General features: G+C 28.6%; 1 protein-coding gene across 2 annotated transcripts; it reads left to right on the top strand.

Annotated features, from left to right (window-relative positions):
• The first annotated feature begins 2388 nt into the window (after positions 1–2388).
• LOC107470904 (MADS-box protein EJ2) lies at positions 2389–11775 on the top strand. Of its 2 annotated transcripts, none has more exons than XM_052255451.1 (8): positions 2389–2655; positions 8314–8374; positions 8629–8690; positions 8933–9032; positions 10063–10104; positions 10232–10273; positions 11017–11165; positions 11600–11775. In XM_052255451.1, the coding sequence occupies exons 1-8, from the start codon at positions 2471–2473 to the stop codon at positions 11667–11669; spliced, it is 711 nt and encodes a 236-aa protein (XP_052111411.1). In that variant the 5' UTR covers positions 2389–2470; the 3' UTR covers positions 11670–11775. The 2 variants fall into 2 exon arrangements, with proteins under 2 accessions (XP_052111411.1, XP_015945801.1); XM_016090315.3 differs by having other exon boundaries at positions 8314–8395.
• The last annotated feature ends 12140 nt before the right edge of the window (positions 11776–23915 follow it).

The following is a 23915-nucleotide window of genomic DNA, read 5'->3' as shown; positions in this document are numbered from 1 at the left end:
TAACTTATTATCCGGATAATATACCATTGTTCCTTCTAGATTTTCTTTGAAATCACCCCCGTGATGAAAGATAATATCTAACATCTCTTTCATATGAAAAAAAAATTCAAAAGCCATTACTTGACAATTACCATAAACACAAATAGATTTTTCTATCCTATTTACACTAACTATTCAATAAAAAAAATTAAAAGAATACCACATGTACACAAACAAATTTTTCTATCCTATTTACATAACTATTTACAGGATATAATCACTTTATTTAATACAGGACACATAGAATATTGGCTCCTGGACAAGGAATTCTTAATTGAACAATAAGATATGTATGTTTCAAGTTCCATAACATAACATCTTCTATAAAATTAATAAAGAGTATATTTTTGTGATAATATATTGCTATTTATTTTCAATCTTCTAATAAAATTAAAGTGACTTAAGTAAAATATATCTTATAAATATTTTCATCATTATACATAAGAACTGAATTAGAGAAATTATAGATTATACAGTACAATTGTAGCAAAAGTACTTATAGTACTGTCTACATTACAAGTCATTGCAGTACTCACTCATATAACATACATTAACAGATAAGAGTTTTATCAAACAAAACACTCATGACTATGAAACAGAGCATGATTTTCAACTTTTTTTTCAGTAAGTAAACCTTCTACTAGTTAACACTCATTGTTACCCTAAACCCAAATCAATTAAATGTAAGCTAAACCTTTGTTAACGATGAATGCTGTCCGCCCAAAGAAGAGACAATAACACAACACCATAATTAAACAGAGTATCTTATGAAACCCCAACCTAATCAAATCTTAGAACCATATATATAGTAATAGAAAAAAAAGACACATAACACCAAATACACTCGCAACACAAGCATATACAAAAATCATCATGCATTGCAAAGAAAGAATAAAAAAATTATCTTTACTAACGGCAGAACCTCTTGTTTCTGACGCAGGAGGAGACGAACAACGAAGTGAGACCTGATTTTGATGTCTTTTGAGTGTAAGAATTTCAACCTCCAATGGAACCCTAAGGTAGCGACATTGATGAAAAGAGGATGAAGAAGAAGAAGAAAAGAAGAAGACAGAGGGTGAAAGTGGAGAAGACAAGTGAAGGAAGAGTGTGTGTTTGATCAAGCCCGTTTAATATTTTCATTTTGGGTCAAACGACGACGTTTTTAACAAAATGGGACGCCAAACCAAAACGCCAACGTTTTGACTCTCTCCAATGTGGCAATTTCATGACACATCAGATCGTCGATGATGACTCATCAACGGAAAGCTGTCCAGAGATTATATTATGGTGTCCAGAGCCATATCTAGAGGATTATAATAGTGCAATTGGAATTTTAGAGACCACATTGGATAACGATCCGAATCTTAGGAACCATTATGAAATTTACTCGTGGAAGTTAGGATTTTATTTGAAAATGTTGATTAGGAGAATTAAAGTTATTCTTTTATATTATTATTTTGACGACTGCTGATAAACAAATAAAAGTTGAAGTAAAAGCAAACTGAAATTCATTTAAAGCATTATTTGAAAATGCATCTATCTCATACACTATCTATACAAAACTATATATTTTCAAAGACGGATTAAGTAATTGACTCTTTTATTTATTTGGGTTGTGAGATAGGATACAAATCCAGTAACAACCTATATATGTTTGAGAATGTTAGATCCTACACAAGATGTACAAACATAAAACTTTACCTTATTTTTTCGTTTACCAGATACTGTAAAGTGATAAAAAAAAAAAAAAACACATACAACACAAATACTATTAAAAAAAAATTTTAGTGGTTATTTATTTTATTTTTAGCAGCAACAAAAATAATAGTAATATATTTATCGACAATAAGACATTAGTCATATTATATTTACCAACAATTATACAATTGTCACTAAAAACTTTTTATAGCCGCAAAAAATATACAATTGTCATTATAATATATAGTAATAATGATAAATATATAATTATTACAAAAACATAAATTAAATAAGACATATAGTGGTTATTATTATGTTATTGCCACAAAAATTTCACTTTATTCCGCAATTCGATAAGTTAAGAACTAGTCCATTAATTTGAGTTTTATTTAAGGGTTTGTTGTTGATCAATAGAATTTTTATATACACAAAATGTTATTTGAATCTCCAACACTTACTTAACAAGACGAATAAACTGTGCACTCTATAAACCCAAATTAGTTTCACTTGTTATATATTTATTATTAGTATATATGTTGCTCTTCCTTCTAGTTTGCTTTCTTTTTGTCCCTTTTGGTAGCTTAATAATTACACATCCTATTTAAGAAAGCATAATTCTTCTCATCTCTTAACCAATATAGTTCAAAAGCTAGCTACAGAGAGAGTGAGCATCATAGAGAGAGAAAGAAAGAAAGAAAGTAAAATTATAATAGAAATAATAATAATACTAATAATGGGAAGAGGGAAGGTTGTGCTGAAGAGAATAGAGAACAAGGTAAATAGGCAAGTGACATTTTCAAAGAGAAGAAATGGGCTTCTGAAGAAGGCATATGAGCTTTCAGTGCTTTGTGATGCTGAGGTTGCTCTCATCATCTTCTCTAACCGTGGCAAGCTCTATGAGTTCTCTAGTTCCTCCAGGTTTATTATTATTATTATTATTATTATTGCTTCATAATTTCATTACTTTCATTATTTATTAGTATTATTACACATCTCTCTTAATTATATTTCTCTCTAAGATCTATTTCTTTTTGTATATGCTTTTGTGCAAGATCTATTCTCTGCCTGCTTCTTCATTATTAGTGCTTGTTTTAACTTGTGAATGAAACCCTAAGTTTATTCTAATTAATTAATTGATGGATTTTGATGAGTTAAATATCTATTTAAAATGGTAAAAGTATTTTGAGATAATTTTCTTTCTTTTATCTTTCAAAAACAACAAATATTATCAACTGTAGATCATTATCTTCCTCCCTTTTATTTTTATCTAAAACTCAATAATTTTTTTGTTTTTTTCTGAAATGGTCTTGTTGTACCGATCCTAACATTTAAGAAGCAAGGAATTATTTTTCTAAATGTTAAAATTCTGTATGTGTTCTTAAAGTACAGAAGTAGGTAGATATTTATACTGAGAGATGATCATCTATTAAGAATGAAATATATAATAATTAGCTTTTTCTTCTTCTTCTTCTTTTTAAAAACAACTATATATTTAATTTTTGGGTGTAGCCATAAATTAAAAGAAAGTACTTGGTTCACTGTTATGATTTGGTTGCAGAGAAAGATGGGATGTTTGATGTGAAAAACTATCAGACCTTTCGTTGCAATTTAAGAATGCATGTTGGATAGAGAGAGAGAGAAGTGAGGATCCATCTTAAAACCATTGTAGAATACCTGGTTTTATCTTAACATAAATTAACCGGTTTGCGTGACAAGTCACTTATTCATTTAAATAAATGTAAAAAATTTAATTTTTATTATATATATACCCACAATAAATTTTTAATTAAAATTCTGATTGATAATAAATTCGAATGTATTATGAATTTAATATTAAAAAAAATTAAAATTTATTTTACTTAATTTTTATTAATTGTTACAACAATTTAATAAATATTAAATAAAATATATTATTTTTTTACCAAATATTTCTGTTATTTTATTTAGTCGTTGAAAATTAGGTTACAATGCCAATTAATTAAAAGGTATTATGAAGGAGACTATTTAAATAAAAATACTAAAAATATTTTTTTTAATATTTACATGTGTCATGATATTATTGGACATTTTTATTAAACTAGTTAATAATTTATTTTTTAATAAACCAGAATAAAAATCGGTTTATTATAGCAAAAATAATAAATTCAATTGTCCACATTATAATTATTAGATCCGATTTGATCCGATCGATTTACACAATTTAAACCGAATTATGTTTAAATTTTTTGATAAAAAAATATATCTCTGATTTTTGTTTTAAAAAAATTAAAAAAAAAACTATGATCCAATAGGTTATGTAAATTAGCCAGTTTGACCGGATCTGATAATAATTGAGTTTATTGTTATAAAAAAATTGGTTTTATTTTAGTTGGTTAAGAAATTCAAAAATAACTGATTCATTAATACGTCCAATAATAATACGACACATAAATGTCTTTAAAAAAAGATGTTTTACACGTCTTTACGAGAGCATCCTTCATTTATGAAAACAGTATCTCTTGGGTACCATTTAAATTTTGAAAAATCCTGACCACATGATTTCCAACCTTCCTATATATACTTAGTAAAAAACTTAGAATGGTGATTAGTGTTAGTTTAAATATAAAATAAAAAAATATTGGTTATTTAATATTTTCATACATATAGACACACACACAACACATGAGAAAAAAAAATTATTTATACCCATCATCGGATGTAAATGTAGTCTTGTTAGTTCATATTGTTAAATAACTTTTTATGTTCAATGAATTATCAATCCAACTGTTGAATTTTAACATTTTACTATGTAGATCAATCTTAAAAAAAGATCATAAAACTCATAATTGATTTAATATGTCATCATAACACTTTTCTTTTACAAATATTATAGTCTTAAAAATACAAGAAAAATGACTATTATATGTCATCGTAACACTTTTCTTTTAATATGTCATCATAACACTTTTCTTTTATTGATGTACGAATTATTTTAATAGTTGAATTGATAAAACTCATAATTCATTAGAAGTTATTTAATGATGTAAGTCAACAAGAATAATATACTGTGTAAACGGATCCTTTTCTATAGGACACATTTATTGATATAATTAGAAAACAAAATTACCGAATATTTTTTTTGGTGATCAGAAGGGGTCAAGGACCCCAAGAGAAATGAAAACGCCAATTAGCAAGAGGAGAACAAGAGCTTTAGACCCTCTTAACTTAATGATTTTAAAACAATCACAAGGAACGACCTAACTAATATAAAGGGAGCTTGGTCAAATAAGTACAAACCAACTGAAAGACTTTGTCCTTTCTTAGCAAAGAAATTCGCCACGGAGTTAACTTCACAAAGAGAGTGTATTCAAGTGATTTTATGGATCCAAGCTGCCAATATACGAATATCCTGAACTGAACCCTAAACTGACAGAACATAAGGATGAGTTGGGGAACAGCCATGGTTAACAAAATTTATAGCAGCAGTTGAGTTGGATTTCACAACAAGATTATGATAATCGTTAATTGTAGCAATATTAAGTCCATAAATAACTGCCCACAATTCCGCATGCATAATTGAACAATTTCTCAAATTGCAAGAGAACCCCTTTAAAAATCTCCCCATCGAATCTTTGAAGACACCGCCACAAGCAACATTATTTTTTTGGCTAAACCAGGAACCATTAACATTAACCATAATACACTCCTCCTCAGGTTGAGACCATCTTATAAGACAGTCACCAGTAGTTTGGATATTCCGTAATTTTAAGTTGCTTCTGGCCACTCTACCGAACTCCTCCAATCGCGCTCAAATCTAGTTTACGGCTGTTGTGACAGGAACTGAATCACCATTGAAAACAAGTTTGTTTTGAAGATACCAAATAGATGACACTGCTATATCGAATAAGCAACTTCAAGTATTGTTGGACATCAGGTTCTGAAGCAAGCACTCATTGAGGTCGGTATTAAAGAAGTAATTAATCCCATTGGGAGGAAAGAGCTTTTGCCATATGCTTTTGGCATAGAAACAGTCCCGAAACACATAGATGGCTAATTCCCCATGACATTGGCACCGTGGGCAAGAGTCGTCATTAGTTAAGTGTCTCTGCTTCTTTTCTGAGTTCGTAAGGATTGCGTTATGAGTCACCAGCTATAGAAAGGTTCTGATCCATTCAAGGCCCTGCCAATTCTACATCAACCAGAAGTTCTTATTTTGAGTATGTTGTTCATTCATGATCACTTGCTATGCTGACTTTGTACTGAAAGTTCCGTCTGAAAAAGGCCCCCAAGCTATATAATCGGCTTTCTTCCAAGGAGACGGGAGAGAGATGACAATAATTTTCTTAACTATATCCTTTGGCAACATCTCTTAAAGCTTTCCCACATCCTATTGTCTTGAAATATCGCAAAAATCCATTAGCATCTCAGAAGAATTAAAACCACTACTTACCTGAATTGGAGAGTCGCTCAAACGTCCTGCACCCGAAACCTAGTGATGATCCCAAAAGCGAATTTGGGTTTCATCACCAATTCTCCAAATGCGCGTTCAACATTCTCCCAGGAAGCACAGATACCCCTCTAAAGATTGGAATTGCTTCTCTTTTTCTCCACTTTAGGCATAATGTCATTACCGCAACCATACTTTGATCGAAGGACTCTAGCCCAAAGGTCGTCCTTTCTTGCTATAAGCCCCTAACCGGCCTTCGTTATAAAGGCTTGATTGCTATGGGTTGCATGTCTAATGCCCAATCCACCAGAGTGCTTTAGCTCACAGATCTTCTTCCAATTAAGAAGGTGTATCTTCTTATTTTGATCTGTGTCGCTCCAAATAAAATTCCTGCAAATACGATCAATAGTATTACAAGTAGTAGCAGGTAATATAGCAAATTGTATATTATATAAAGTTATTAAAAAAAAAGACGAATTTCACCAAAATTGTTCTTTTAAAATTGGAGAGTTTAATTTTTAAAATTTTTTTAATTTTAAAAACAAAAATTAGAGTGTTTAATTTCAATGTTAAAATTTTTTTATTTTCAAAAATATAAATTGGAGACTGTCCAATTTGTGATCTTTTATATAAAAAAAAAAAAGTTGAAGAGTGTAAATCACATCTTCGCTTTCATCTTTTTGTGATACACACTCCTGCTGTATAGGAAAAATAAAAAACGCAAACTTTATTATGAATTTTAATGTAGTACCTATATTTTTTCACTTTTTACCCTTAAATCTTTATTATTAAATATTTATGACACTTATTTTTAAACATTATAATAATATCACTCTATGAGAAAATATAACTTCTGATAATATAAATGATAAATTAAAGAGGATCTTAATTAATTAATTAATTCAAAAAAAAAAGTAAGAGGGTAACCAGAAACATTTTACATTTTCATATCATCATCCATCTCCTTTAGTTGCAAATTAAATCCCAATAAGTAATAACCGCGTTACTATGATTATCTTCCTTCATATTTTCCTGGACAAGTGTTTATTTATAATGAAAGTTTTGTTTACTTTCTTCTCTTTTAATAGCAATAATAATCTAGCAAACTCTAAAAAAAGTTTATTAAGTGTTTGTAAAGCGTGCATCATTGCTAGGTTTCTCAGATTTAGGTAAAAAAGAAAAAAAATAAAGAAAAAAAAAGAAAAAAAATGCATAAATAAAAAATAGAGATAGAGCCAAATATTTTATATTTTATTTTTAAAAAATAAAAAATCTTAAAAAATTCTGTTGAATAAGTAGAAGTTTTTTTTATTTATCTACTTCTATTTTTAATACTAAACTAATTTCTATATTTTTATGTTAAGAAAATAATATAGAATCTAAAGAAAATCCTAAAAGAGTGCTGCTGGTGAATGTCTTCAATGTTTTTATGCCTAACCCAGTCGTTGGTACGGTTAAGTGTTTCCATCAATTAGTTTACATATATATTTTCAAGTTAACTGAGGTGCAAGCTAACTTCACCAGTTAAGAACAATTTTTACTTTAATTTCTAGTCAATTTTCTGCTTGGTTGAAATAAAGGTACAAATTTCACATTGCACAAAATGCAATCAATTATCCTCCTTTTTATGTTATTTTTTACCTGTTTTATTGCTACTTATTAGATTTAGTTGATAGAACCTTATTAATATAAAAATTAATTTTGAGTCAAAACTAAAATCTAATAAATTTTCAAATGCATTCTATCAGCACTCTCTCTAAATTATACTATTATTTATAGTCTCTCAAGATCCTTTGAAGAACTTATGGTCATGTTTTTTATGCCATCTACTTCTTTTCACAAACTAAAGGAAATTGGGCCTAATTAATGGCAAAAATGTAAACCGTCAAAACATGATCCATTATTTTTCACATGTGAGTTAGATGTAAGTTGTTTTCAATTATAAGCAGTTGTGTCTTACCCATTTTCTTTAGTTAACACAAATATTTAGTTTGTGAAATAAGAAAGAGTACATTAAAATTAGTCACTAAAATTAATTATATAATATAAAATATATATTAAAAATAAATTAAATTATATATATTTGTAATTAATTTTAATATTTATATAATATTTTTTGTAATAATAATATGTATAAATATGTGTTGCAGCATGATGAAAACCATAGAGAGATATCATATGTACAATTATAGCTTGCCGCAAACCACTCAAGTAAGAAACCATGACACTCAGGTGATATATCTAACAGTTAGGCTTGTAGTATTAATAAATATATGCCCCAGATTAATCATTAAAATAAAAATATCATATTTTTGTTATAAGAAAGTTGTTATAAAATTATTTATTTTAAAAATTTAAATGATTAGATAGAAGAATATAATAATTATATACATATAACATTTTTTATATAAGAATTTTTTTTATACTTAAAAGACTAAACTGTGTTATGTCATTTTGTATTGCAGAACACTTATCAGGACTATGTGACGTTGAAAGCATATGTAGAACTCCTACAAAGTTCACAGAGGTAAATTATATATAATATATAAGACTAAATAAATTAGTTCTTTATTTAATTTTTTTAATTTTTTAATTGAAAGAATTAAATTCTAATTAATTTAATGTGCACAAACCAATTAATTAATTCAAGATATTTTTTAGATTTTACAAACATATATACATATTTTGTTGATAAATTGAACATTGATGATGCTGTAGGAACCTTTTCTATATATTTTGTTGATAAATTGAACGTTAACGATACTGTAGGAACCTTCTTGGAGAAGATCTAACCAAAATGACTTCAACAGAACTTCAACAGCTTGAAAATCAATTAGAGTCGGCGTTGACGAATATTAGGTCAACTAAGGTGAAATCGATAAATATTCTCTACTTGGGTTTATCGACTCAATTGTTACTCTTTTTAGAACTAATAATTATTTAAATTATAATTCTAAAGATAGAATTGAATTAGGATCAATTGAATTAACCGAGAATATGTCATTGAGCCTGTGTAATTTGATAAAAAAAAGTATTAAGAATAATGTGGTTAAAGATTTTACAAAATTGATTAATGAGTTGAAAAGATATCTGATTTAGGTTGGCAAAAAAAAGGGGAAAGGTTTAAGTTAGAAGTTCAGGGAGTTTGAGAGAGATGAGAAAAAAGAAAAATAGCATTTGTTATTTTATTATCACTTTAAAAACGTACTCTAACGTATTCAATAGATCTATACACACTTCACACTTCTAGCATAGTCCTAACTACTAATTAGTTCATCATTCCTTGAAAACCTTCTGATCATCTTTGTTCCAAGCTTCAATAGTCTCTCTATGAAGTTGAATCTTTTTAACTTTTTATTGGAAAATCAGTTAAAAAAATTCTGTAATATCAGTTAAAAGTTGATAAATTTATTGAGTTGGTCTAGTTTTCTATTAAAAAATCAGTTAAAATATTAATTTATAAAAATCATGTATTTAAATTATAATTAAATTTTTAAATATTTAAATATCTAACTTTATCAATTCAATTACTTATCTAGTTTTTATAATGCTATTATATATATACTTGCTAGTTATTAGCCAGCTACATTAAGTATATATTTTGATGGATAAATATAGAAAAAAGTAGTATTAATATAAATTTTAAAGGTGTAGTCTTTGAATTTTGTATGCTTAAATTTTATTAGTTGATTATTGACTCAATTTTTGTTATCCCTTTAGCAGAATTCATATTTTATAAACTATAGCAGCTTGGATGTGCATTGTTTCTGTTATTATGCAAATACTAAAACAAAATTAAATTTGTAAAAGTTTGAATTTCTAGGTCATTTTTTCCCTTTTAATATTGGTATATATCTATATAGAATAAAGATAAATATATAACTTTACATTTTTGCCAGACTCAGTACATGCTTGACCGTCTTACTGATCTTCAGAATCGGGTATGCTTCTTTTAACAAATAGAATTTTTAAAATTTTTTAAATAAATTTTAATTTTCTGGTGTCTGAAAACCACTGATTAAATAAACCATAAATATATTGACTATTATTGCTAATTACTCCATGCAGGAGAGAGCGCTTGTTGACGTTAATACGGCTTTAAGAACTAAGGTAGTTATTCAACTTATTGATTTCAACTTCCAACCTTGTTATAATGCATGACGTTGCTCTTTTTTCTATGAATATTTAGATAGTTTTTCTCTTTTACCATGATTGTCCCAAAAAATAAAAAATTTTACTGACTAAAGAAAATAAAAATTGATAAGAGTACTATTAGATATATAATTAGAAAAAGTCTCAGGAGCAATATTTTTATTAAAATTTAATCACTATCCTTTTTTTGTGACTAATTTAGACACTATTTAATTATTAAGAAAAGAGTGTATAATTCTACATTATTAGATGTAATCTCACACTATTAAAAATACTATATATAATTATTCATATGCATCTTATTTATAAATTTAAAATTTAAAAAAATTCATAACAAAAAAATTTAGAGTTAGATTCTTAACGTGTTGTTCTGTAGAAGTATTTTAGTATTAGACATAAAAAATATTAAAAAATAGTGAATAAAAATGAGAAATTAAGAGAGAATTAAGAAACAAAGAAAAAATATCAAGAATTTAACTCATCTCTCTAAAAGAAGAAAGAAAAACCTATATAAAATTTATGCTTCAAACGCGAAAAAGTTATTGTGTGTGAAGAATTAAATATGTTAGATATATATCTATTCATCTTATTCTACTTATTAATCTTATCGGTTTAAATTTTTAGATCAAATAATTTTATGATATCATTAATCTTAGTTAAAACATTTCAGAAGTTGATGTGAATTTGTGTTGATGATTCAGTTGGAAGAAATTCAGAATTCACAAGTTCCTCTGAGGCTGGCTTGGGATGGGGAAGGGCCTAACAATAACAACCAATGCACTCATCACTTTTCTCCTCGATCAGATTTTACTTTTCAAACTCTTGGGGTTAATCCCAATTTGCACATCGGGTAAACTTACTAATTAAAAAAAAAACATGTTCTATATACACACCAGATATTAAGTGTACACACCTATACTATTGAATTACTTTATTTTAGGTTAAATTTTTCTATTAACTTTTATAATTTCATCGGATTTATAATTAAGTTTTTATACTTTAAAAATTTTTAATTGGATTCTATACCAATTTTAAATCTATAATCACATTTTTGTTGTTTTAAAAATATTTAACTTAATAACATATACTAAGATATATTTACTAATGATGTGAGATGGATGAAAATATTGTTGTAACATATATTTATTGTTAAAAAGAATCTAATTACAAATTTAAAATTGGTGTAAAAATTTAATTAAAAAATTTTAGAATATAAAGACCTAATTATAAATTTTAAAAAATTATGAAAATTAATGTTATTAATAATTTTTTTAAATTACATAGGTATAATAATTCCATGGGTGATGATGAGGATGGAAATGTTGAAGCATGCGTCTCTGGTTGGATGCTATGACAAAATTCAATTCATATTTTGAGCATAACTTAACCTAAATTGGATTTGGATTTGTGACACTATAATGATGCAAAATGTGGTAATACTTCCACAAAATCAATATTGTATGGTTCTATTGATTGATGTTATTGTTAACCACTTAACTCCTTCTAAGCTTTTTCTTTTTTTTTTTTAATTTTAAATAAAAAATTTAATATAAAATAATAATAAATCTATAAAAAAGTTTTTAAATTTTTGTTACAAATTCGACCCACCAAGAGAAGGAAAGAAAAAAAAACTACACAAGGACTTCATGTTTTTTGATGTTTCAACCCATAAACTTTTAGTATTATAAACCAATTTTTATTTTATTTTTGAGAGATATAAAATTTATAATACACACTTTTTACGTTTAGAAATAGTTAGTTAGAGCATAGATCTGATTTAATTTTAAAATTTGACTAATAAAACGAGAAATATTTCACACTTGTAAATTATTTAAAGATTTTATTTTTGAGAAATTCAAAATTTGTAATAATTATTTATTTGGATTATGAGTGAACTGTGAACAATTTGTATTTATGTTTATTGGGTGTTAAATTTGATGAGTGGACTATTACTATATGATTAAAAATAAAAAAGATTGAAGAAAGAGAAATAAAAACAATATAAATTTCTTTAAAAAGGTATTAATTTGCTAAGTACACACGTGCGTTCAGTGATAGATAATTATTGCTTTTCAATATATGCATAATTTTATTTTATTTTATTTTTTGACGGCTTTTAGTCTCTTAGCCCCATGGTGCATATTTTATGTTGCAGTCTTAATTTGCCTTTATCTTTTTTTAATTTCACTTTATGATCTTATTCCTCTTTGGGATTCCGTTGAGAACAGGGCTTCTACCTTTCCATTTTCACCTCTCATTTCATGCTAAATTCAGCCAATCAAACCTAAGTGGTAAAGGTTTAAGAAAATGACTTAAAACCTAACTCCTCTTGTCCTCCTTCAATTATTCTTTCCAGAATTTACACTTTTCTGTTTGTCTTTTATTTCCTACTCGGTTAATATTATTCTAATGTCATAATATTAAAGGTTCAAAATTCTCTAAACTAATCGACTAAAAATTTAATCATTTATAAATTAAGTTTAAATACGATAAGAGTTATAAATTATTCAATAATTATTAAAAGACTAATTTTTTAGTTAAATATATTTAAATAAGAAACACATAATTATTCATTTTAATTAATTAACCCCAGTGAATTAAAATTTAATGAGGAAAAAAAAGTTATACTACCAAAATAAAAATAAAGTTAGGGTATTACCATATTTTTAAGAGTATTTTGTTATAAGAAAATAATAGTGTCCCTATGGAATAAAGGGGTAGAGCAAGAAAATATTTCAATAAATACATTCACCTCCGAATATTAACTGTTTGTCACATTATTTGTTTTATTTATTGTATCGCTCAAATCTAAACTCACGTATATTTTACAGATTCATATTTATTATTCAGTCTTTATTCTGATATCTATTATTTTTTTATGACATTATTTTTGTCTAAAATATAATTCATGATTTATGAAAATAAAACACAACGTTAATTGAGATATTAGACCACAACGTTTACTGAAAAAATTTAATTACATGACTTTTTACTACTAAAATATGATATTTATTAACGTAGTTAGTAATAAGTAGTCAGCAAAAAATAATTATTGACAAACTTTTACAACTAGAAAGAGTGCAAAATAAAAATAGAGAAATATAAATACACAACGACATTATCAATTCATCATTATTATTGTATTGAAAAATATATACAAAATGGTACTCTTTTTTGGTAGTATACAAAATGGTATGTTTCAGGATACAGAAGTGTTTTGTTTTTTATATATGATTCTCCTAGACTAAGATAAAAAAAATTCATTCTTTATCTCTGTATTTTTTTTATCTTTCTATTTATTTTAATATTCAGTAAACAACATGTTAAGATTAAAATATTTTTTTTGTGAAAATATGTAAAATTTTTGTTTTAATATGTACTATATGTTTATTAAAAAAATGAAATTTTCATTAATAATAATATTAGACATATTTTAACTAAGATCTTATATTTTAAAAATCAATAATAATCTCATGTACTCTCTATGAGATTTTTTATTTAAATTAATTAAATATTTTATTTATAAAAATATACAACATATAGAATATAATATTTATTATTGTTATGTGCAATGTGTCATATCTCGAATAGTGAGATTCCGCACTAATTAATAATTAGTAATACCTAAGATAAGTAACGTAAATTTTTGAACAAATTCAAGATGCACCAGAATATATAATAAAACCCTACTCGAGTGATGTGTATCGGAGTTGTGGTAGAAAAATTCTTCTACCCGCAACATTTGATATCAACATGATTGCGTCTATATATAAGGTGCAGTTGAGCTCTCTTTTTCATTTAAAAAATAGTTTGGATAATTTTAAAGGTTTGTTTGCGCATTTTTTAAATTAAATTCCCTCAAATTTTGAAAGCATATGATAGACAATATGTACGTTTACAGAACATCAATCGATTAAATGTAACGTGGTACGTAGTCGAAATATTAGATTTGGAAATTGGTTTGTCTCTCTTTTTTTTAATTAGGTAGGAATTATTAATACGTTTAGACAGTTTTAGTTAAATTATATTTAGTAGAATGTTAAATTAATTTGTTTAAAAAATATTTTAAATTATTTTGATTTAATTAATTAGCTGACATGTTAGAATATTTTGATTTAATTAGTTAAAAGACATGTTATAATATTGATATTTTATATTATTTTGATTTAATAAATTAGTTGACATGTTAGAATATTTTGATTTAATTAGTTATAAAACGTGTTAGAGTATTAATATTTTAGATTATTTTGATTTAATTAATTAATATGTTAGGATAATTTAATTTAATTAGTTAGAAAACTAATAGTTAAAAGAGAACATTAGAAGATGATTAATTAATTATTTACATATTAGATGAAGTTTTTTTATCTGATTACTTATTTATTACATTATTAGAATATGATTAATTAATTTTTCATGACATCATTGATACACTTTGACAAATTCATCATTATGTGACCATACATATATACGACTTCTATCATAATGCTGGAGTCATAAGTTCTTCTTAAACCTCATGGCCTAATTCAATATATCCTTTGATAACCCCTTCAAGACATTCAAATACCACTTACATCCCTTAATACTTGGACTATACGCTGCCTTAATAAAATACCTCTTGTCATCTGTCAATTTAAACCGAATCATGAAGTTGGAAGACATATGAAGTATGCAATCAGCATGATAAGTTATTAGAGGATGTCAATCATTTATGTTGGATGTATTAAAGACAATGCATATGGCTTGATATCTATTAGATATAAGAAGAAAGTCCTATTACAGAGTCAAGTATTGTCTCAAATTTGTGAAAGAAAAAATTATATTACTTGATAGACTCGAATTTTGTAAGTATAAAAGTTATAAGTAAAATATTGTTATTATCATCTTGGACGACAACAATGAGTAACATACCTCATATTCGTCATACAAATGTGTCTCATCAACCGATATACACAATTTGCAATTTTTAAGCGCTTCAATACACGGAGAGAAGGCCAAAACATCTTATCAAGTTGGCTACAATCTCTGTCAATCTTGTTTCCATTGTAATAAGGAATAATGCATCAATCATGTATGATCTTGGGGAGGCAATGTTCTAAATCTTGTAACAGGACGAAAATCTTGTTATACGACTCTTCTCAATTTTCGTAAATCTAAGTAATTGCTTTCTGCTTTGCGATCTACATTTTTCGATATGATGACTTGAAATAATAATTTTGTTGCACTATACTTTGTAATACTGGAATGAAAATAGAGGGATCAATATGTATAACATATATAATCATAGGGCAAATTAGACTGCTATCGAGTTGAGCATGATCTTGGGATATTGTTGACACCAGACCGGGAAATGACTCTCCCAATTTACGCACCTCTCTACAAAATTACTCATAAATCTCATCACCTAAAATATAACATAAGTAACATTTACATGTAAATTTTGTAAACTTTATATTTATTAGTAGCTTAGATTTTGTCGAAACGCTACACGAAGACTTCATGTACACAATGGTATTTTAGTCTATCTGACTTCAAAACTCTATTTTCTGCAATCTTTGGAATGTTGTAGTTCTTCACTATTATGAGTACAACATCTCTACTCATAAATTTATGACCCATTCAAAACTCCACGTCGTCATCCGTGTTATGATCTTCCTTTTGGCCAATGTTAAAAGAATTATTTAGCTTCATGACACTCAAGTTGAGAGTGTGATAATGATTTAGAACATCTGATACTTTTGGAATAGTCAAAGACGAAGGAAGAAGAAATCCATCACCCTCACAAGTTGGAGTCTCTAATACAAACTCATAAGTGGAGGAATTACTCTCATTAGACGATCCGATTTCAGCAATGTAATCTAAGTCAGACTCACTATTCTCTTCTTCCACATAATCACGCGGTTCGATATAATAAATCTGTGTCGTGGCTATTGGGACTGCCTACGAGATCGAAGAGAAAGGCCCACCACCACTACTTATTTCATGAATCGCAACATACCACTCCATCATATGTTGCGACATTAACCTAGCATGCACCTCGAACATTACCCTCACATGGTTCATCAGCTTCAACTCACAATGTCCTGTTTCGAAACTCTTCATTCGACAGCGATAATAAAAATTTATAGGCTACTCTCCCAACCTTTTTAAAACCTATTTTCTCATATTGTTCGGATGATATTCTTTAGCGCATCTAGAGAATTAAGACGGTAAGTGCGCAACATTTCAAAAAAACTGCCCTCAAATATCATTCCTTCCTTACCACCTTTTATTATTCTACTTGGATAAACAATCATAAAAAAAAATACTATTAGTCATATCTATGAACTAAAAGAGAAGAGAAAGTAGTGATATAAATGAATTGTAATTAGTTTTGCAGACTTTAAACTCTTTATATATGTGACTTTTTTTATGTAGTTATCTAAAATGCAAAGTACCCTATATCATATTATACATATCTCGATTGCGCTCGATCGTAAAAATCTTTTCTCTAATTTTGGGTGCATAACATCATAAATTTATACTGCTCACATAAATATTACTTATTTTAGGTAGGAGGGAGTACAGGTCGGTTTGGTTCGAATTCAAGATAAAATTAAAACTGAATCGATTAAAATATAATTGGTTCGGTTTGGTTTAGATTTATATTTTTTTGTACATGTATCCGAACTAAACCAAACCGATTAAGAACGCATTGGTTTGGTTCAGGTAATTGGGTACCTGATGAGCAGGGACGAACATAAGGGGGCGAGTGGCGGCCTCGACCCCCCAACTTTTTTTAATAGTAATAAGTTATTATGTATATAATTTAATTTTTTTTTAAAAATTATTTAGTATTTAGTCTAGTATAAATAAAAGTCTAATCTAATTTAAATATTAATAATTTTTATTATCTAAAAAGTAAGTAACAATATTAAAGAAATCTGAAAAAGATATTATTACTAATATTTTTTAATTAAATAAAAAGTTTTAAATCTCATAAAGTGAATTCTTTTTCTTCTTGTGGCCGTCTTTTTTATTCATTTGATATTAATTTTTTCTGTTCAACTACTACAATTAAGAGATATTTTTCAAGTTTCAACTATGAATATTGTGAAAAATAACTTAGAAACAAAATAAAAGATGAATTTTTTGCTAATTGTCTTTTAATTATATTGAAAAGAAAATTACTGACAAATTTTACACAAATTTCATTATCGGTGAATTTTATGATACGAAAAATCGACCACTTCGTTAGTAAAAAGTATACACATATTTTTTTTACTTTAAAATATATTTTCTGTCGATATATTTTTGTAATACATCTTATATTATATAATTTTTTTACATAATTTTTAATATTATATGTGTTATTGGCCCCCTATAATATCATTTCTGGAGTCCCTGCCGATGACTTTGAAATTCATAAAAAAAAAATCAAATTTTTATCTTAAAAATTCAACAAGTAAAATAAACGTGTAACATCAATAGAAATAATCCAAACATGTTCAACACCAAATACATTAAAAACTAAACTCATTAAAATCCAAACATATTAATAGTGAATAATCTTTGTCTAATGAAAACACAAAAGTGCAATAGAAATATTAGAAGCTAAATACAAAAGTCTAGTGAATAATCTTTCAAAGAAGCTAAAATCAAAACACATTAAAATCCAAACATTAGAAGCTAAATACAAAAGGGTAATAAAAATATGTCTAGTTTTCAAAGTGTTAGGGTTACGAGTTGCAAAACTCACTAAAAGCCATATTTTTTTTATTTAATTAATATATGATCACGTTTATGGGTTGGTTTGGGTTCCGCACTCCTAGAATCGATACTTGAACCGATCAGTAATAAAGGTCATTGGTTTGGTTTGAATTAGATCCAATTACCCATTGATTCCAAAACTAATTTAATTAATTTGATTCGAATTTAGACAAGTAATTAGATACTCGCTATCTGTGCTCACCCCAATTTTTGGTGCACTTGAATTTTTGTTTTAAACTGTTATATATTTCAGATACATAGTGTCTAATCTTTGTAATTAATTTTCTTCTACTTTTATCCGAGATATATAATATATAACAGTGTAAAAATATAAATATTATTCAAATTATAAATATTAATAAATAAAATATTTAATTAAGTTAAATTAAAAAAAAATCCGCCTTCGTGAGGTGTCCAGAGTCGTCCACAACAAGATTACAAGAGTGTGTGCGTACATGTATGATGTAACAATACTCCAACACTAGACGCATATCTGATTGTAATTTCAACCACAAATGTCCTTTCTAACCGATCTAAATAATTTGTTTTTAATTTTATAACTAACTTAGATCCGTCTAATGATTAGTTTATTAACTTAGTTAAATAAATATAAGATTTAAATTTTATCTTGTATATATAACAAGTCATTAATTAATAATAAAGTCTTAAATAAAATTTGAATTTACGATAAATTAATTTTTTTTATTTGCAAAATTAAAAGATACGTTTGGAAATTTTTTTTTATGTATGCACTAAAATTCAGACTCAAATGCATGTAGGAATCAAATTAAAAATATATTTTTTGTTTCTTGAAAAATTCTATCATATATAAAATTTTTAGTGTAAATATTCAATTTAACCTGTGTATATTTTCACAAAAAAATTACATAATTTTTAATAAAAATAAATGACAAATTAGTTCTAACTATTTTTTGAGACATGGCCGTCATTTTTCACCTGAAATGGCGCCGTTTGAAGTAAAAAAGGCCCATGTGTTTTAGAAAGTAAAATCGTTAGGAGCCGTTTAATTATTTATTTATTTATTTATTTTTCTTAGGTTTTAGAAAGTAAATAGTTAGCAGCCACAGCCACTTGTATATATAATATATTTGCAAACAGATATGGTCCACTTAATCACATAAGATAGATATAGAATAACTTTTTAATTTTATATTTTAATTTTTTTGTTCACCACATACCGTGGCCTTTCAATTTCATGACTTGTATGTTGGCCTTTGAGCCAAACAAAGGAAGTGAAAACAGCTGATGAAATGGCCTATCACAAAAATAGAGCAACACCTTAATATCCAGATGTTCACTATTTTTGTGTAAATTGGTGTTTGCTTAACTTATGCGGTACTACCTAGCTTTTCCTTTTTCCTTCTTTGGACACAACATTATTTTTTGTATTTTTTTCAAGGTCACCCATCTATATATTTTCAATTTCCTTGTAACTATGTGCGTGTTTTGTATATAAATTCAATTTCTTGAAAATGTTAGGTTTCGTCCCAAAAGAAAAGAAAAGGAAAATGGTTAGCCAGCTAGCTTGGAAGATGTGCTAATATAGAATATGCATGGATTCTAAAGTGGAAATTTTACATAAATAAGGTAAGTTTGTAAAATGTGTAAGCAATTATTGATACTTTTGAAAATCAATGACTATACTAAATGGGACTAATGGGAGTAAAAAAATTTTGCCTAACCCGTTTTAAACCGAAAGAAAAAATAAAAAAGATAGAGAGAAAAAGTTAACGGTATATATTTTAGCTTAATATAAAGCAACCCTTTTCTTTTATAGATTCTTCAGCTTATAACTTTTTATAAAAGCTTATTTTCAACTGTTGTTTCAAGAAAAGGTAAGTGGGCGTTGTAAAGAATATGAAGAATGGAGGTACCGAGGTAATGTTTATTTTAGTGTTTTGGAATTGGTTTAAAGAGTTAATTTGGTTTTTAACTTTTTAAAATACTAATTAAATCCACCACTTTTTAGTTTTTGGCTAAATTTTCGTCTTCACATTTGTTAGTGCAATGCTAATGTGAACAGTTAAATATGATTCTGATATTGTAACAACTATTTAATGTGAACACATTCAATTATGATCAATATAGTATTAAAAATAGTTGTAATACTTAAATTAAATAAAAATTGAGAAATACTAATTAAATCACATGAAACAAATATATTCACAAGTTAAATAAATGAAAAAAAATATGCAAGTCAATGACAATATATAACATAGTCCAACCACCAAACATATTACAACCCTTAATCCCACAAAACACTTCACACATTTCACTTTTCATTAATGTTAAAGAATAATGATCAATAAAATATTTACATGATTTTTTATTTTAATAAATAAAATAAATATAATAATTACCAAATTAAATAATTTTTAAAAAAATTACAGAAATTTATTCCTTACTTATTTCGTTTATACTAAAAACGAGATAAGGCATGTCGATGCCTATAAGTATATGTCGTTCACAGCATACTGCTAGGCTCCAGATTGACCATGTCAATCACTTTCTCTTATTTATCACCCCTTTCTGACCATATTATCGACATATACTGCGATGGCACGCCAGGCAGAAACCGATGCAGACATCAACAGGTTGAACGAGACTTCGCATTACGTTGGGGCAGCCGACTTTGAAGTTAGTCCTGTTCCGGTAAAATTTGTGCAATTCCATATAGATATATTTTTGTATGTAGTCATGGTTAGGGTAGTTGCAAAGACCTAAAGTATAGTGTATAGCATTAGGAATAAGTCGCTGGTAGAATTTTGGAACTCTATTTAATTGTGGTAGATTGTTACTACGTAATTGTTAATTTCGAACTCTATTTTAGTTGTTGTAGGTTGTAACGACTTATAATCTTATAGTTAGGTTTAGGTAGTTGCATATATGTTAAAATTAATTGAATAATATTTGTCTCAAAAATATGTGATTAAGGATGTAAATATGTTTTGAATTGGAAGTCTCTTTAACTTAGAAATAAATATTTATTTACAAGAAAGTGTAAGAATCAAATAAAAAAACATAGAGGAGAGACTGAAACAGGCCACAGTCACACGTACTCGCTGATAGCCGAACGCGAAACGAACCTTGCGACCAACCTTCGAACGGCTAGCTCTAACTCTTCCACAACAAATACAGAGGCCCGCCTGTCACAATGAGTGACACGCAGTTTCGGGATGCCTTCTCTATTCTTCTCAATGGCTGCCATGAGCCTCTGGGAGAAACGGTTTCCAGCTACCATTTGTGATTGCGCCTTCCTGCCCTTCGTCACGAACAACTTCTGTAGCCTTTCGTACGTGATGCGCATGATGGCTGAAAACAGCAAGTATCGTGTCCCCTTCAGAACTGCATTGATGTACTCTGATAAATTTGTCGTTATATGACCAAACCGCCGCCTATTGTCGCAGTATTGCATCCAAATCTCGTTGTTGAAACGACCAGTTCATGTACCACTCATACCCAGTATTGCTTGGACTATAAGCAGCGTTTATGAGGTATCTCTTACCCTTGGCGGACTTAAAATGAGCCCTGAAATTCGCAGCCATGTGTCTAATATAATAAGCATGGAACGCTCTAGGGGGATGTCAACCACTATCATTGGAGCTGAGGGCGGCCTTGATGGCCTGCGATCTGTCGAAGATAACCAGTAGGCCTTTTGTGGGGTGACATGGCGTCTCAGATTAGTAAGGAAGAACGACCATGACTTGGTGCTCTCGAACTCCACAATGGCAAAAGCAATAGGACAGATGTTTCTGTTCTCATCTTGTGCCACTGCGATAAGCAACACTCCCCCGTATCTGCCATATAGATGCGTGCCATCAACGGAAACAAACGACTTGCAATGTTTGAACACCTCGACACATGATGGGAAAGCCCAAAATACCTTGTCGAACATGCTACAGTCGCAGACCAGAAGGTGTCCATCGTAGTACGGGGCTCTGCAGTGCCTGAAGCAGTTTCGGTACCTTGTTGTATGACTCTTTCCAATCCCTGTAGATCTGTGCAATTGTCTTCTGCTTCGCCATCCACACCTTTCTGTATGAGGTTTTGAAGTGATAGCTGGTGTGGATCGCACCTTGCAACACCGAAATGCTGACGGAGGGGTTGGACTGTATCAATGGCAATATGACCCTGCAGATGAGATTGTTGTCTAACTGACGACAGTCTTGAGACATGGTGGATGCTGAACAACTGTGCGCTCCACCAACCCTCCGAACCTCCCTAACACAACAAAACAGTATTGGTTCAGCCATATCACAAACCTACTTAATATATCGCACATAAGTACTCAAAAGTACTATTAAAGTTGAACCTACCAGTATCCAAGGTTCTGCCTAAGGGCCACACGGAGGCTCCATTGACACCCATTCGCAACTTGACGGCACTGTACATGGTACTTTAATCGGTCCGATTCGATCATCCGGTACTCAGTACTCTTGCGAATACTGTAGTTCTTCACAACCTACAGGACTGCCTCTCGGCATTTGAACCTGTGGTCGACCTGAAACTCTACCCTACTATCTAGGTTGTAATCCTCTTCTCCCATGTCAGAAAATGGAGTCCTCTCATGCATGGCGTCCAGATCCAAACTATGATAGTGACTTGGCACTGCCAATAGCACCGGAGTTAGGTGAGGTGGAGGCAAGACATGGCACACCACAGTCTGGGCAGGCATCTCCGGTACAAACTCTTCATCATCGCCCCCCATAGGAAGAATCACTGTCGGCACTATCCGCCACGTATTCTTCGTTTGACTCCTCGTCGCACTCCTCCGCCTCATCCAGTGGAATGGCGACATGAATGGGAGGTGGTGCGAGAGGTCATTCTTCTTGTATATAGGTCGAGTGTACAGAACCACCACGACCAATATCTCCAACCTTGGCGAAAAGCTCCATCACCTGTTCCACCATGATCCTCCTATGGATGTCAAACATGAGTCGCACATGCTTATCCCCTAGAAGTTGAGATAGTCGAAACCGAAAAACTCCATTACCCATGGGTGCTAGCAACCTATACTCCACCCTTCCGACCTCCCTTGCTTCTGTACCACCTAGGTTGCTCAATATCAAACTCTTCAACTCCCACAACGTACTTACACGCTGAGTGCGCAAAAATATCATATTCTCACACTCAAACGTCACCCCATTGTCGTAATTTCTCGTACAATAATTAGGATAAACACACAACTATGTATACGTTGTTACTGGCCATTCTTGCTTTGTATTTGTGAGAAAAACGAGACAGAAAAAGATATGAAATGTGTGTGGAGAAGGTCAAAGGTTACACATCCTTTTATAGCGACTAGTAATTTGTCTTCTTATATCTTGTTTACACTGTAAATTTGTCTTCTTATATCTTGTTTACACTGTAAACAAGATAAATAAAGGGAGTGGATTTCGGTAATTTTTTAAAATTATTTAATTCGGTAATTATTATATTATTTTATTTATTAAAATAAAAAATCTAATATTTACACCACTATTATTGCTGTATTCACAAATATGTTATTAAAATTGATTTTTAAAAGATAATTTTTGAGAAATTTTAGTATTTATGTGATAATTAAACTAAAATAATTTTCAATAAAAATAAGTAATAATAATTATATTTGATAAAATATTTTTAAAATTTAAATTACCATAATAAATATAAATAAAGAGAATTTTAATAGTTAATGGAATTTGGCATCAATAATTTAAGAATAAATTTGAATATTTATTACTATACAGAATTATATTAAATTTTTTAATTTTAATAAGTACAAATAAAAAAATATATTTTTTATTTATAAAATATGAAATGAGGTGATTTTGTTTTTGAGAAGGAAAAG

The sequence above is a fragment of the Arachis duranensis genome, chromosome 10 (genome assembly GCF_000817695.3).
Source record: "Arachis duranensis cultivar V14167 chromosome 10, aradu.V14167.gnm2.J7QH, whole genome shotgun sequence".
Taxonomy (NCBI): Eukaryota; Viridiplantae; Streptophyta; class Magnoliopsida; order Fabales; family Fabaceae; genus Arachis; species Arachis duranensis.
Note: the sequence above shows the minus strand (reverse complement) of the source record. Positions and strands in the feature narration are given on the sequence as shown.